At 43.1% G+C, this 17,326-nt stretch overlaps 1 protein-coding gene across 1 annotated transcript in view; it reads right to left on the reverse strand.

Moving 5' to 3' along the window:
• The window catches only part of morc2 (MORC family CW-type zinc finger 2), a 102,722-nt gene that overhangs the window by 65,744 nt on the left and 19,652 nt on the right, over positions 1-17,326 (reverse strand). Inside the window, exon 2 of the mRNA XM_072247812.1 lies at positions 5,396-5,449. Within this exon, the coding sequence (XP_072103913.1) occupies positions 5,396-5,449 (54 nt within the window). The remainder of the gene's footprint in view (positions 1-5,395; positions 5,450-17,326) is intronic.

The raw sequence follows: 17,326 nt of genomic DNA on the forward strand, positions 1-17,326 counted from the left end.
CTCGACTACTGTGAGCCTAATAAATTGAAAACTCTCTAAACCCAACTTCAAATGCTAACAATTTTATGTTCATTTTAATCCCTGTATCTATTACACATGGTTGATATATTTCCTAGTGAATGAATGACTTATGATAAAAATTAATCCAACAGCAACAAATTATCCTTATGCAACACCTACACAGAAAAGGAATGCAAATCATATTAACACCCAATATGGTACCTGCACAGATATCTGGTCAACAATACAGGTATTCAGGACATCATTTTAATTCTCCTACAATTACTCCCATTAACACGGTGCCAGATTATCAGAGCTTGGACCTAACTGACAAGAAACTAAAAATTCAAAAGAATTAATTGCTCATTGTGGCATTCCTATAGATTAACATACTAATTGTTTCACTGTGGAAAAATCAAGATTGATGTAGGTAGATTCAACATGACACAATGAGAAATTGAATTTGAAAAGCATAATTGAAAATTTAGAATTAACTTTACTAATTCTAAGACATAAAATTCCTATAAATTACAAAATAAATAAATAGTGCTAAGGAATTAATGAGGTAGCATTCGTGGGTCATTCAGAAATCTGATTTTGGGGGGGCGGGGAATGGCTTCTGAGTCGTTGAGTGTGGGCCTTCGAGCTCCTATACCTCCGCACTGGGTAGTAAGAGAAGAGGGCACGTCCCAGTTGGTGAGAGTCCTTACTGAAGGATACTGCCTTGCTGGGCACTACCTCGTGAAGATGTCCTTGATGGTAGGGAGGCATGCGCATAATGGAGCCAGCTGAGTCTACAACACTGCAGCCCCTTGCAATCCTGTGCACTGGAACATCCACACCGGGCTGTGATGCAAAGTCAGAATGCTCTCCACTGTATATCCATAGAAATTTACAATGCTATGCATTGGAACATCCACACCGGGCTGTGATGCAAAGTTAGAATGCTCTCCACTGTATATTCATAGAAATTTACAAGAATCTTTGATGACATACCACACATCCTTAAACACCTTACAAAGTACAGCCACCTACACACCTTCTTCATAACTGCATTGATGTGCCAGACCCAGGATAGATCCTCTATATTTTTAATCCGTCCCTGGCCCAGGCAGTTGTTCCTACAAGCTTCAAGATCGCCACCAAAGTGCCAGTGCTGAAGCATTCCACTGCCACGGGCCTGAATGACTTCTGTCCAGTTGCACTCATCCCCATCACTGCAAAGTGCTTTGAGAGACTGGTTCTATCACATCTGAAATCCTGTCTGCCCTCTACCCTGGACCCCCATCAATTTGTCTATCGCACCAACAGGTCAACAGAGGATCCATCTCCACGGTACTTCACTCTGCCCTGACCCACCTGGACAGCCCCAACTCTTATGTCAGAATGCTGCTCATTGACTTTAATTCGGCATTCAAAACTGTGATCCCCTCCAAGCTGATCGCCAAACTTCGCCAGCTTGGTATCAGCTCATCCCTCTGCAATTGGACCTTGGACTTTCTGACTAACAGTCCCCAGTCAGTTAAGTTAGACAACCTCTCCTCCTCCACACTCACCCTGAACACCGGTGTGCCTCAAGGCTGTGTGCTGAGCCCTCTTCTGTAATGACTTTTCACCTATGACTGCGTTCCTGTACATGGTTCTAACTCCACAATCAAGTTTGCAGACGACACCACAGTGGTTGGCCTGATCAGAGCGGATGACGAGACGGCCTACGGGGACGAGGTCCAGCACGTGGCTGCGTGGTGTGCCAACAGCAACCTGGCCTTTAACACCCAGAAGACCAAGGAGATCATTGTGGACTTCAAGTATGCTAGGAGCCACACTCACGTCCCCATCTACATCAACAGAGCTGCAGTGGAGCGTGTATCAAGCTTCAAATTCCTTGGTATCCACATTTCCGAGGATCTCACCTGGTCCCTGAACTCCTCCATCCTAATCATAAAGGCGCAACAGCACCTTTATTTCCTGCAGAGCATCAAGAAAGCTCAGCTCTGTCCCAGGATACTGACGGACTTTTACTGCTGTACCATTGAGAGCATACTCACCAACTGCATCTCAGTGTGGTATGGCAATTGTCCCGTATCGGACTGCAAAGCACTCCAGTGTGTGGTGAAAACTGCCCAGCGGATTATCGGCACCCAATTGCCCACCGTTGAGAACGTCTACCATAAACACTGCCTGGGCAGGGTGAAAAACATTATCAAGGATGCATCTCACCCTAACCATGGACCTTTTACTCTCCTCCTACCCGGTAGGCGCTACAGGGGCCTCTGCTCCCACACCAGCAGGCACAGGAAGAGCTTTTTCCCTAAGGCTGTGACCCTGCTGAACCTCACATCACAGCTCTAAGCAGTATTGCACCCATATTGTACTATCTCAGTACTTTTATATTTTTGTGCTGTAGCATTTACTTTTTATTCGCAGTTATTTTGTAAATAACACTATTCTTTGCATTTCTGGTCAGATGCTCACTGCATTTCATTGGCTTTGTATCTGTACTTGGCACAATGGCAGTAAAGTTGAATCTAATCTAATTCTAACATGTAGGCACCAAGTAAGCTGCTCACCCTTTTCACTGCTGATCCCTTTGATGACTGGTGTGTCTTCTCCCCACTTCCTCTTCCTGAAATCTATATTCAATTCGTTAGTCTTGCTGACGTTGAGAGGGGTTTTTTTGCTGTCGTATCACTTAATTAGCCGATTTGTATTCCTCCTCGTTGCCATCTGAGATTTTGCCAACAACAGTAGTGTCATGGTACCTTAAGGTTGTTATAACTGGGGCTGGTGGTGGGGATAAGATCCCAGTACCTATTACATGCCCCCAATGGTGTGTGTCTCAAATAGCCTCTGACATCCAAGTTCAACTCCTGGCCTGCACATGTGGTTTAGCTACCAAGTCCAACCGAACCATTTCTACTGACAGAAGAAGGAGCAAAGACGGGATACTGGTGCTTTAACCCCAGTCACTCTGGGCACATGGAGCTCATCAGCTGTGCTTGGCAGCTCACCTAGAAGGAAAACTCTGATCTCAAATCTCTGCTGCCATGCAGCTTTACCCACTCATGGGGAAGGTTTCAGGAGTAAACCCCGAGGAAAACTCCAGAGTTGGAGTCCCCAAGACAGTCGGATGCTGAGTTCAATGCTGACTGGCAACTCATGTAATCCACCGGTGCTAAACTGCATTGGTCTCTGCTGTTCCTTTGGATTTATCAGCTGTATAGAGAGAGGGAGCCTGCTAATGGGCAACAGCTTGCTCTCCATATCGGACTGCCTCGGCTCACACATCACGTAGACAGCTGGCGTACAATATACATGGTCTATCCCAACCAAAGGAAGGCCTCTAACAGTAGGGTCATCTGCAAATTTACATACGGCATTGGAGCCCTGCTTAGCCACACAGCCGTGAGTGTAGAGAAAGCAGAGCACTGTGCTAAGCATACAGCCTACATTGATTGTCAGACGGGAGGAAGTTTTAATCACCAAAGTTGAGGAACCAGTTTCAGAGAGAGGTAGCGAAACCTCCCAAATAATGTAAACTGTTCACCAAACTTTCAAACTGAGTTAACAAAAATAAGGTTCAAAGCATTAGGTTTTTCAATTCATGGAAAAAGCTTATTTTTCTCCAATATGCTTGATCCTAGAATAGAAAATAAATGCAATAGCAAAATCTGAACTCTGAAAAGAGAGCCAGGTCAAGAAAGAGCACAAGCACACACAAGTAAGGACAATTAAATTAAGATGATTTTCCTCACAAATTTTGATGTCACTTTCTATTCCGGGTACATGGGCTTAGCACCTTAGGCATCAAACACCATACGTGCCCATGATGGAGCTCAGTCAACTCCACGGGCACTGGCCACCGTAGTATCCAGGACATCTTCAAGGAGTGATACCTCAAGAGGGCAACATCCATCATTCCTAGGACAAGCTCTCTTCTCATTGCTGCCATCAGGAGGACGTACATAAGCCTGAAGGTGCACACTCAAAGATTCAGGAATAGCTTCTTCCCCTCTGCCATCCAATTGCTGAATGGACTTTAAACCCATAAACACTACCTCACTGCTTTTTCTTGTACTAATTTTACTATATATATATATATATATATATATATACACACATATACACGAAAGCTGCCTAGTCTCACCTTAAACTATGGAATACCATAATAGTAACCTGGAGCTTTCATGTGTTTATAAAACAGCACAAAATATATTTAATGTGTCATATTGTCACATTGCCAGTTAATGCAGATTTGATGGAATACATCAAGTTCCTTTGTTAAGCAGAAAACAGACCACAGGACCACAAGATAATGAGAGGCATTGATCGTGTGGATAGTCAGAGGCTTTTTCCCAGGGCTGAAATGGCTAGCATGAGAGGGCATATTTTTAAGGTGCTTGGAAGTAGGTACAGAGATGTCAGGGGTAACTATTTTTTACGCAGAGAGTGGTGAGTGCGTGGAATGGGCTGCCGGTGGTGGTGGTGGAGACGGAGACGATAGGGTCTTTTAAGAGACTCCTGGATGGATACATGGAGCTTAGAAAAATAGAGGGCTATGGGTAAGCCTAGGTAGTTCTATGGTAGGGACATGTTCGGCACCACTTTGTGGGCCAAAGGACCTGTACTGTGCAGTAGGTTTTCTATGTTTCTAGACAGTCTTATTCATTTCTGAAGAACTACATATACACAAGTAATCATTAACATATTCCCCAATAATCTTCTCTGCAAGGAACTTTAAATGATACAGTGATACCCAAAGGTAAACAACAGTATGCTTGTTTTCAATCTGTAATGTTCGCCAATTCATATTTTGACACATCATGAAAATAGTCAAAGGTGAAAATAATTGGGGGTTGGGGAATGACGTGGGGAAGACACCACTGCTGGAACCTGAGAACAGTCAACGTGCTGTATGCTTAAATAAGTCCCACCACATTGAAATATACACACGTGCTTTTTTTGAAGTGTAGCAAGTGGTGTGCATACTAGCACAGCAGCCATTCAATTCTTGTCAAGTTCCACAAACAGATCAGATGAAGAGACAGGGGTGTTAAGCTTCTCGTTCATCTTGAAACAGCAGCACAGAAAAGTTTAATATCTATCAGATCAGTGAAGCAGATAAATGCTAAGTAGTTTATCCACGGGATGGCACCTCCAACATCACTAAAACACTGCACTGGAGCATCAAATAACATTCAACCAAGGAGTGGAAGTTCTTTGTGCATTTTTCACAGAAACCAAATAGGGTGGACTGTAAGAATGTAACACTTGCAAACACAGATGATGTTCAACTAAATAAGTACACAAATGAAATGAAAGCAGCTACAAAGGGCAAACACCCACAAAATGTACAGAAATGAGAGGATAACAGTTATAAAGATGGTGACCCTACCTGGCATTGTCCACCAGCTCAGCCAAAGCTCCAAAAAGAAATTCATGAGTGGTTCTGAAATATTCAAAACAAAACAGATACAGTCATATCTACTTTCTTCCATATAGAATTTCAAAGTATAGATGAGCAAGTTCAATATCATACTGAGCATTATTTGTTAACTTGTGCAAAATAGAACAATGAGTGGGTGAAGCTTCTGTATATCATATGCATATGAGCTCTGATTCCAGCAAAAAGTTTACAGGTTCAGTTTCTTAGATATTGTATATTAACACATCACTGCAGAAGTACAGTGATCTTTTAGTTATATTGATAAGTACTGCAGGATCACCAAGCAAAGATCAAGGTAAAATATTAAGATTGTAGAATTATATAGCATACAAGCAGACCCTTCAGCCCACTGAATCTGCACTATCAAAGATCCATTTTCACTAATCCTATACTAGATCCATTTTATTATCCCACAGAAAAGACAGTTGTGTGATGATTTTAATTCACCACAAAAATCTATAAATGTTACTGGTAAATACTATTCAATAAATAGGCATTTCTTGTTTTCTTTCCTCCAGCTTCTGCAAATTCTCAGTTACTTACTTTACTTAATTACTACAAATAACTGCTGAGAAATCAATGGCTATTACCATAATTAAAAACACCAACAGGTTATCCAATAATTTTGGATACTATATTACTATATAATATAGTATATAACCAGGAGAGAGTGGCAAGCCGAAACCAAATCTGTCTCTGCATAACAATTATGGCTAAACAATCCTTCACACTTTTGCGCCTAAAATGGATTTGCATTTGTTGCGCTGTTTAAATTCCTTAATTGTTAACCACTGCTCATTTCAGTTTTCCTATCTACCATAGTCAGCTTATCACTCATACCTTTGTAGCTCTTTTGTTAGGTACTGATTTCAGATTCAACTAAATTATTTTCAACCATTCAACATAATCATGCTGGTGCTTCTCTTAACATCCCTTTAACGAACAAATCACACTGCACAACACCAGGTCTAAATTAGCATGTTTTCTCCGGCTCCTCAGCACCCTGATCTAGAAAGTCACCTCTAATACACTCAATGAACTTGTCTTTCATATGGTTATCCCAGTCTATGGTCCCACGATTATTTTATCATCATCATTAGATGCACCTCTTATTTTCTGAGTTATATCATGCCCTAGGGGCTTACTATTTGGGGCCTATAGACAATCTGCACCAGTACTGCCGCCGGTACAATGCACAACTAAACTACTCCACAAATTATGATTCTTTCATCCTTTATTATTTATTACTTTATGTTCCACTTTTCTTCTCCCTTCTAAAAACAAAGTACGCATGAATATTTAACTTCCAGCCTTGGGTACTGCACTCAGGTCTCTGTGACCTTTATTAAATAATTTCCATTCCTTTTAATTTGTGCCATTAATTCATCTATTATCTGTGCATTCAAATAAAGAGCATTTGCGTATTGTGGTACGCCTCAATGTACTTTAAAACAGCATGGTTTTACCTGGGATTACTACCACTACTACTACTACACTTCTTTTAAATATACTTCTGCTGCTAATCCGTGTGCAATCGAAGCCTGTAATTTACATTATGTTATTATGTTTTGGGGCCAACTGAAAGATCTGGCACTTTTCCTGCTTCCGAAGGAATTTGGCGTGGTTGACAGCGACACTGGGAAAGGAGTGTGTGGCCTAACAGCAGAGCACAAACCCATGATCAGCTACAATTCTCATCCAACTCGCCGATCAAAGTGTTGAGCAAGACTGAAATCAATGAGGACAAAGATGTAACTGGTCTCTCATTCTCACTTGCTGCCACCAGAGTCCTGGATCTTGGGCAAGGTTTGATCAGCATGGTTTACTCATTGGACTCGTTTTTAAGAGGACTCTGCAGTTCATGTTATGAGTTTCTAATTTCTTGACTGGTCCTATTTTTATGCGATTTTGATCAGGGTGGACTGGCTGTGCAACCTGTAGTCAACAAGCGACACAGTGCTGAGTTCAATGAACTAAACAAAACAAAACATTCCAAGAGTGTTTCAAGGATACACTTTGATGTTTAATATTCGGTGTGTTATTCGTTCATTTTTTGCCAATTGCACAATTGTTTTTTCTTTCCCCTCGCACATTGGATGCTTGATGTTTTCTTTTAACGGGTTCAAGTGTTTCTTTGTTTTGCGGCTGGCTGTGGGAAGACGAATCTCAGGGTTGTGTACTGTATACATACCTTGATAATAAATGTACTTTGAATCTTTGAAATTCTCTTACTCCATCAAGTTACTCTATTCAGTAGTTAGTCTAGTAACAAGTCATTTCGCACTACACCTATGCTTTCCTTGAATATAAGTGGGCACAATGTAATTGTATTAAATGCAGACGAGCGTCTTAAATGCTGGTGATATCAGTTCCATCAGCACTTCAGCAAACACTAATTTGCTGCAGTACTTGGATGTCTGTAGTAGCTCTATTTCTGAACCCTTCAGGTTATTTTTCTTCTGCAATATAGCAAATGCCCTGCTGCACTTTTGTTTCCTTCCCTTATACACTGAAAAGCCCGTGGCAACACCAACGTTAAATGTTCACAAACCCCTGGGGTTCTGACTCAAAGCCTGTCTGTAGTTTCACCATTAAATTGTTCTGCTTCAGTTACATCAGATTCCCACATCACCAAATGCTCTATGAGATGTATCACCCTAACTATACTTTTCTAGGAACAGCAAAGGTTAGTGTACAAATAAAACAATGGGAAGCAAGTCATACATCTGAACAAAAAACTTCCTCTCAAAATTAAGTATCATCTCAAGATTACAGATCCAAAAAAATGTGATGATTTAACCAGATACACTAAATTTGAAATATTCTCACAACAATAAAGACATATATACTGTCTGCACAATAGCAAGAGTAGTGCAGGAAATTTCCAAGTGGCCAACCAAGGCATACACGGATACGGAATGAACGGAGGCAAGTCAGATTAGTTTGGACAGGCACAGGCACAGGCATAGTGGGCTGAAGAGTGCTGTATGACTCTAATCTCTCTCTCGCTATTATATTCAAAGTTAGATAATAAAGGCTGAGCAGGCAGATAGATATCGATACTTATTTACCTTCTGTCTTTAGGAATAAGTATTCAACTGAAACATAACCCAAGGGAATTTCATATTGCCAAAGTACTTTACCAGATTTTGCCCTCTTGTCTCTCACACTATATCCCACCATACTAACACTATAACTTTCCCCTCCTACCCCACACTAGTCGTGCAAGATATTTTTAATCAAAGTGATGGCACTCTAAATAACTGCAGTAATTTAGAGGTAGCAAGATCGAGTCAGGTGTAGAAAGTAAATTGTAAAACTAAGTCTACTTCTCCAAAGATGCTTCCAGTCTTTGAAAGTTATGTGAAATCTGATAAAATTCTATCAGAGTATCCAGAACACAATAAATGGTAATGTCCTTTTGACATTTAGATCACCACACACAAAATGCTAGAACTCAGCAGGTCAGGCAACATCTATGAAGGGAAATGAACAGTTGATATTTTGGCCCGAGAAAATTTCATTAGTATCAATCAGATGACGCTGAACTCTTCTTCCGCCGGCTCCGTCTTCAAGCTTACTTCTTCGGCAAGGACTCTCCCACACCCACCGATGACCCCTTCCCGTCTTCAACCTCCTCCTCTTCATGGACACCGCGCTCTGGTCTTCTGCCTGCTCTGGATCTCTTTATTCCTAACTGCCAACGGGACATCAACCATCTCGACTTCTCCACACCTTGTTCCAATTCCAACCTCACTCCTTCCGAACGCTCTGCTCTCCACTCCCTCTGCACTAATCCTAACCTTACTATAAAACCCAACGATAAGGGGGGTGCTGTTGTAGTCTGGTTTACTGACCTCTACCTTGACGGGGCACACCGACAACTCACGGATACCCCCTCTTATTTACCCCTCGATCATGAGCCCAATAAGGAGCACCAGGCCATTGTCTCCCACACCATCACCAACTATATCCGCTCAGGGGATCTCCCATCCACTGCTACCAACTTATAGTTCCCACACCCTGCACTTCCCGTTTCTACCTCGGGATGTGCAGATAGATCCACAAAGCTGCCTGTCCAGGTAGACCCATTGTCTCAGCTTGTTCCTGCTCCACCGAACTCATTTCTGCATACCTCAACACTGTTTTATCCCTTGTTCAATCCCTTCCCACCTACGTTCGTGACACTTCTCACGCTCTGATTCTTTTCAATGATTTTAAGTTCCCTGGCCCCCACCGCTTCATTTTCACCATGAATGTTCAGTCCCTATATACCTCCATTCCCCCACCAGAAGGTCTCAAAGCTCTCCACTTCTTTTTGGATTCCAGACCTAACCAGTTCCCCTCTACCACCACTCTGCTCCATCTAGTGGAATTAGTCCTTACTCTTAATAATTTCTCCTTTGGCTCCTCCCACTTCTTCCAAACTAAAGGTGTAGCCAGGGGCACCCATATGGGTCCCAGCTATGCCTGCCTTTTTGTTGGCTTTGTGGAACAATCCATGTTCCAAGCCTATACTAGTATCTGTCCCCCACTTTTCCTTCGCTACATCGACCACTGCATTGGTGCTGCTTCCTGCACGCATGCTGAGCTCGTTGATTTAGGAGATTAGGAGAATGGTTAAGAAAGTGGGAAATGAAATATAATGTTGGAAAATGCATGGTCATGCACTTGGTAGCAGAAATAAGTGTGTGGAATATTTTCTAAATGGGGAGAAAATCCAAAACTCCAAGATGAAAAGGGACTTGGGAGTCCTTGTGCACAACACCCTGAAGGTTAACTTGCAGGTTGAGTCAGTGGTGAGGAAGGCAAATTCAATATTAGTATTCATTTCAATAGGTCTAGAATACAAGAGCAAGGGTGTGATGCTGAGGCTTTATAAGACACTGGTGAGGCCTCACCTTGAGTATTGTGTATAGTTTTGGACTCTTCATCTTAGAAGAGATGTGCTGGCATTAGAGAGGGTCCAGAGGAGGTTCACAAGGATAATTCCAGGAATGAAAGGGTTATCATACGAGGAACGTTTGATGGCTCTGGGTCTGTACTCCGGAATTCAGAAGGATGAGGAGGGATCTCATTGAAACATTCCGAATGGTGAAAGGACTAGACAGAGTAGATGTGTGAAAGGATGTTTCCCATGGTGGGAGAGTCTAGGACAAGAGGGCACAGCCACAGGATAGATGGGCGTCCATTCAAAACAGAGATGCGGAGAAATTTCTTTAGCCAGAGGGTGGTGAATTTGTGGAATTTTTTGCCACGTGCGGGTGTGGAGGCCAGGTCCTTGGGTGTATTTAAGACAGAGGCTGATAGGTTCTTGATTGGACATGGCATTAAAGGTTATGGGGAGAATGCTGGGAAATGGAGGGGAAAAAAAAGGATCAGCCATGATTAAATGGCAGAGCAGACTCGATGGGCTAAATGACTTAATTCTGCTCCTATGTCTTATGATCTTATAGTATTGGAATGAAAGATGACAGAAGCCAGAATAAAAGAGTGGGGGTGGGGGTTGGAGCACGAGCTGGCAGGTGATAGGTGATGAACAGAGAGGGATTTGGCTTCAACATGGTAATGGAGGAGGCTGTGAACAGACACCAGTGTGGGAATGAGAAGTGGAAATAAAACAACTGGCCACATCGAGATCCTGGCTGTGAAGGTCCTCGGTGATGTAATACCCCCAGTCTGCATCTTGTCTCACCAATGTTGAGGAGACTGCACCAGAAGCACTGGAAACAATAAATGACCTAGTCATGTCCATGTTGCAGGGAAAATGTCTGGAGGGTGATTGATGCAAGTGGAAAAGGGAGTCACAGAGAGCACGATCCCTCCGGAAAGGGAGACGTGCCCAGTGATGACATTCTGTTAGAGATAGCAGAAGATACAGAGAACGTGTTAGAAGTGGAGATTTGAGGGGTACTAGGTTATGTTGGAGGGAGGATAGAACGGGGGCGAACATGCAGGAAATAGGGGAGATGCAGCTGACTGTTGCATTGACAGCAATGGAAGAAAAACTTCGTTCTCTGGTTTTAAATAAAAGGCCATTTTGTATGCCCTGGAACAGAAAACCTCATCACGAGGACAGATGTGGCAGAGACAGAAGAACCCAGAGAAACGAATGGCATCATTGCAAGTACAGGGTGGGAAGAGGGGTAGTTAGGGCAACTATGGAAGTCAGTATGTTTGTAAAAGATGTTGGCAGATAATATGTCCCTGGAGAAGGAGACAGAGATCAAGGATGGGGAGATGGACCAACTAAATATAAGGACAGGATGAAAGTTGGAGGCAAAGTTGATCAAATTTACAAACTCTACATGGGTAATGGAAGCAGGACCAATAAAGTCATTAATGTAGCAGTGAAAAGAGCTGGAGGGGTATTTAGGCTTGGAACATGGACTGTTCTACATAGCTGATAAAAAGGCAAGCAAAGCTGAGGCTCATATGAGTACACCTTTGATCTGGAGAAAGTGGGAGGATGCCAGATGGAGGAAGATGGTAGCAGGGGAACTGGTCGGGTCTGTTGGCTCGCTCTTCTTTCTTGACTTGAGGCCTTCCTGATGGAAAAAAGTAGTACAGGAGGACTGATCGCCCATGGTGAAATGAGGCAGTCAGAGGTGGGAAATGAAAACTGTTCAAGTGGTGCAGGGCATGCAAAGTATCAATGATTAGGTAGGATGGGAAAGTGGGAGGACAAAATAAAACTACAAGGACACGAATTCTGTGGGGAAGGGGCAGGCGAAAACAATGCAACTTTAACCATCTCCAATAGAATCTCACGATCACGTACCTTCCCTCACTCTCTCCTTTTCACTTTCCACAGGGATAGCCCTCTCTGTGATGCCTTTGTCCACTCATTTCTTCCACCTTTGCCCCAGGCATTTATTCCTGAAACTGTGCTAAAAGTTACACCTACCCATACACCACCTGCCTCACAACTATTCAAGACCCTAAATAGGTCTTCCAGGTGAGACAGCACTTCACATGCAAATCCACCAGTGTCATTTATTGTATCTGGTGGGTCTACATCAGTGAGACCCGACACAAACTGCGGGATTGCTTCATCAAGAACCTTCACTACACCCATCACATTACTGAGGGTCTCGCAGTGGCGAACAAGTATAATTCCACTTCCCATTCCCACACTGACCACGATGTTCACGGCTTCCTCTACTACCATGGTGAAGCCAGCCATAGATGGCAAGAGCAAAACTTCGTATTCCTTCTCGGTAGACTCCAGCCTGATGGCATCAGCATCTATTTCGATAACTTCCGGTAACCACTCCCCTCTGCTCCCCCATTTTCCTTTACCCTCTTCTATTTCCACTCCCCTATCATGACTCACCAATCACCTTCACCTTCCACCCTCTGGTTCCCTACCTCTCTCCCTTTAGTCCATGATCTCCTCCTTTAGCCCTTTGTCTCTCCCACTTATCCCGTTCTCCCCCAGTTTCCAGCCTCCCCCCCACTCAATTCCTCTGTCACTTGCCAGCTCATGCTCTTCCCCCCTTCGATTCTGATTTCTGCTCTTTTCTTTCTACTTTGAAGGGTGTCAGCTCAACATTGACTCCAGATGCTACCTGACCGATAGCGTCCCTCCAGCGTTTTGTATGTGTTGATCCAGATTTCCAGCATATAATCCATCATGTCTGTTTTGACATTTATGATCAATTTTTGACTAAGTGGTAACCCAGCCCAGACTAAGCCATGTGTAAAAGTCAATGTATTCTGCTATTATGTAAATAGGCTCAAATGGTGAATTCTACTTCCACTGTAATGCAAAATAAGTAAACAGACATTTCATGCCACAGGGCTGTGCAGTTCTCACCTGATTAGCAGTTTCTCTTTGAAAATGGCAAATGGAGTCATTTATAATTTCCTCATTTTGTATTAAGATGGTATAATGCCCTGGTTAAGATTTTTACTGCTATGCTGCAGGCATTTCATTTTAGCAACTCTATAAAAGCAATGTGTTCTGCTTTTAAAACATTCCGGTTTTGGCAAAAAGATGAGGGGTTATGATGTTCAACCTAAGAATGCTGTGTCAGCCAATCAGGATGATGGAATTGGGAGAAAGTTTAGGAAAGCAGGGCAGAGAGAGATTTGTGATGGCAGGAGCTGTGGGGAGGAGATGAGGGTAGATGATTGAGAATGCCGTGGAAAGGAGCGTCCTTGTTGCATGAAGTGCTTTCTGCAGATGAATGGCTCCAAGGAGGAAGGGCCAATACTCCCAAGAGAGATCCCGTTGGTTCAAGATGGATTTCGAGTGAGGTTGGGAATGTGGTGTGTGCTTTCACACAGACCATGGGTCCAGCACACGAGTAAAATGGACTCAAACTTTATGTGCACAATTGGACTGAGTTAACTGTAATGGGACATTTTATTTTTTCTTTTTTTTCCCTACTAACTGAAATTTGTAAACATACTTTAAAATTTTATGCATACTTTAAAATGTTATTTTGTGCCAACCAACAATTATGTACGAGCAATATTTACAGAGCGTTTCCTCGATTCGAGGTTTCTTTAATTGGAACATCATGACATTTATGTTTGTCTGAACCTAAATCATATTGACCATAGATGCAAATATCACTACACCCTTTAAGAAAGGAGGAAGACAGCAGAAAGGAAATTATAGACCAGTTAGTCTGACCTCAGTGGCTGGGAAGATGTTGGGGACAATTGTTAAGGAGTACTTGGCGACACAGGTCAAGATAGGGCAAAGTCAACATGGTTTCCTTAAAGGAGCCGATGGGGTTACAATAAAGTTGCTGGCATGGTTAGAGCATTGGCGGATTGGTTGGAGGCAGCGAGTGGAAATAAGAAGATACTTTTCTGCTTGGCTGCCAGTGACCAGTGGTATTCCCCAGGTGTCGGCATTGGGACCACTTCTTATGCCATCAATGATTTAGATGATGGAATAGATGGCTTTGTTGCCAAGTTTGCAGATGATAGGAAGATTGATGGAGGAGCAGGTAATGATGAAGAAACCTTTAGGCTGCAGAAGACTTAGTCATATTAGAAGAATGGGCAAGAAGGTGGCAAATGAAATACAATGTGGGCAACTGCACGGTCATACACTAGGGTAGAAGAAATAAATGTGCAGACTATTTTCTAAATGGGGTAAAAATCCAAAAATCTGAGATGCAAAGGGACTTGGGAGTCCTTGTGCACAACACCCTAAAAGTTAACTTGCAGGTTGAATTGGTGGTGAGGAAGGCAAATGCAATGTTAGCATTCATTTCAAGAGGTTTAGAATACAAGATTAGGGATGTGATGCTGAGGCTATATAAAGCATTGGTGAGGCCCCACCTTGAGTATTGTGAACAGCTTTGGGCTCACCTAAAAAAAGATGTGCTGGCATTGGAAAGCATTCAGAAAAGGTTCACAAGGATGATTCTGGGATCGAAAGGGATATCGTACAAGGAACATTTAATAGCTCTGGGTCTTTACTTGATGAATTTCAAAGGATGACAGGGGATCTCATTGAAACCTGTCAACGTTGAAACCCAGAGTAGATATGGAAAGGATGTTTCCCATGGTGGGGGAGTCTAGGGCAAGAGTACACAGTCTCAGGTTAAAGAGGCATCCAGCTAAAACAATGATGCGGAGGAATTTCTTCAGCCAGAGGGTGGTGAATTTGTGGCATTTATCACCACAGGCAGCTGTGGAGACCAGGTCTTTGGATGTATCTGAGGCAGTGCTTGATAAGTTCTTGATTGGACACGGCAGCAAAAGTCACGGGGAGAAGGCTGGGGAGTGGGGCTGAGGACGGGTTAAAGAGGATCAGCCATGATTGAATGGTGGAGCAGACTCGACGGGCCAAATGGCCTAATTCTGCTCCTGCTCTATATCTTTTGGTTTTACACTGTTTATGAAAGGTGGCCTTCTCACCACTGAGTCCCATGGCTGTTCGTAGAGCTAGCTAATAAGCCAGCATTGCATGAGAGCCAGTGAGGGGGTTGCATTTGTGGGGCTATCATCTGGCAATTCACTGCATGCAGTGTAATTGCTGTTAAGAAGTGATGAAGTGATTTGATGTTAAGCCTGTGTTTAAACTAGTGGCGGGGAAAATGACTAAAGTACTTTAGTATGGACGCCACAGGGATTAAGGGTTGGTGCGATTCAAAGAGATTTCCCACAAATAATGCCTGTATTTTGAGCGGGGTGGATCTCCAAATTCCCGATGAACAGGAGTTCAGAGAACTAACTTCTGTAAAAGATTTGGAAAAAGTTATGCTGATTGAATGACATTTTGACCAATCAGCTGGTAAGGATGTCATGTTAGTCTACAGTAGCAGTAACTACCTTACAGGTTGGGAGACCCTGGAGAGGCAGGGCCAAGACTGTCCTTATTTTTAGATTAGATTATGAGGACACTCAGTCCTCGTTTATTGTAATTTAGAAATGCATGCATTAAAAAATGATACAATGTTTCTCCAGAGTGATATCACAAAAAAAGGACAAACCAAAGACTAACACTGACAAGACCACATAATTATAACATATAGTTACAGCAGTGCAAAGCAATACCATAATTTGATAAAGAGCAGACCATGGGAACGGTAAAAAAAAGTCTCAAAGTTCCAATCGACTCCTGATAGTCCCCAATAGCAGGCGGCAGAAGGGAGAAACTCTCTCTGCCATAAACCTCCAGGCACTGACAACTGTCGATGCACTGGAAGCACCCGACCACAGCCAACTCTGAGTCCGTCCAAAAACTTCGAGCCTCTGATCAGCCCTTCGACACCAAGCACTTCGACCCCGTCCCAGCTGCCAAGCAACAAGCAAGTCCGAGGACTCGGGGCCTTCCCCTCCGGAGATTCTGGATCACACAGTAACAGTGGCAGCGAAAAAGGCATTTCAGAAGTTTCTCCAGATGTTCCTCCGTTCTCTCACGTCTGTCTCCATCAAATCAGGATTGTGCACGGCACCCCACTTGACTGATTACAGATATCATTCACCAGAGTGCCTGAGGGCAAAGACTGTAAAGGCAAGTTGTTCTTGTTTCTGCGAAGGGAGGGAAGAGTTGTCTGATGTGAAAGGTCTAATGGGTCCTTCAGCAGTTAATTTAAATTCTGAATTGGTTTTGGCTATTACATCACTGGTTGACAAATGCAGAAGTGACTCTGCGGAGAGCCAAGGTTATTGTAGGCTGGGAGTGTTCTCTGGGGTCAAGCCCACACCCGATAGGGAAGAAGAATAGGGGGCCTGGGCTGAGCAGACATCTCAGTTACTGGATGAATGGCCATGTTCAGATAGCATGGAAAAACAGAGACGGGTAGAGAGCTTAAAGGGTCTGGCAGATGATATAGTGAAGTTCCTAAAGGCAGAATATCCATTGGTCATATCATCAAAGATGCTTTTGGCAATGCTGAAAGTGCAGCTGATCTGACTAAGTAGTTTAGGCACACATTCCAGAAGAAAGGAAGAGAAGCTGTCTGCCTACGTTGGCAGGCTGGAGAAAACACTGCATTGTTTGTTTCACAAAGGGGGCATTCAGCTGTCTGCGAGAAATTGCTTGAGGATGGAGCAAGTTGTGAAGAGTACACTGTTACATGATGTGATTGTTCTGCATATTGAAATGACCCACAAGATGCACCCTCCTCTATCTTTTACCAAGTTACTCAGAGAAGTTCGAGAGGAGGAAACCATGATTGAGAAGCGGGACATTTCCAAAAGCCAACAAGTAGTGTTTTCAGTGGTAGCCTCTAAAGTGGAGATAGAGTTTTTGTGGACTGAGTTGTAAAACCCTCTAGCTGAACTGATGCAATGGACGCCTGCTAATGATTCAGCTAAACATGATACGCCCGTTGGGAAACCCGAACCACCCATAATACTTACAGTGGACTGCTGCTGAAAAGTGTCTCTTGACTAGAGAGGCAACAA

This window comes from Mobula birostris, chromosome 31 (genome assembly GCF_030028105.1).
Source record: "Mobula birostris isolate sMobBir1 chromosome 31, sMobBir1.hap1, whole genome shotgun sequence".
Taxonomy (NCBI): Eukaryota; Metazoa; Chordata; class Chondrichthyes; order Myliobatiformes; family Myliobatidae; genus Mobula; species Mobula birostris.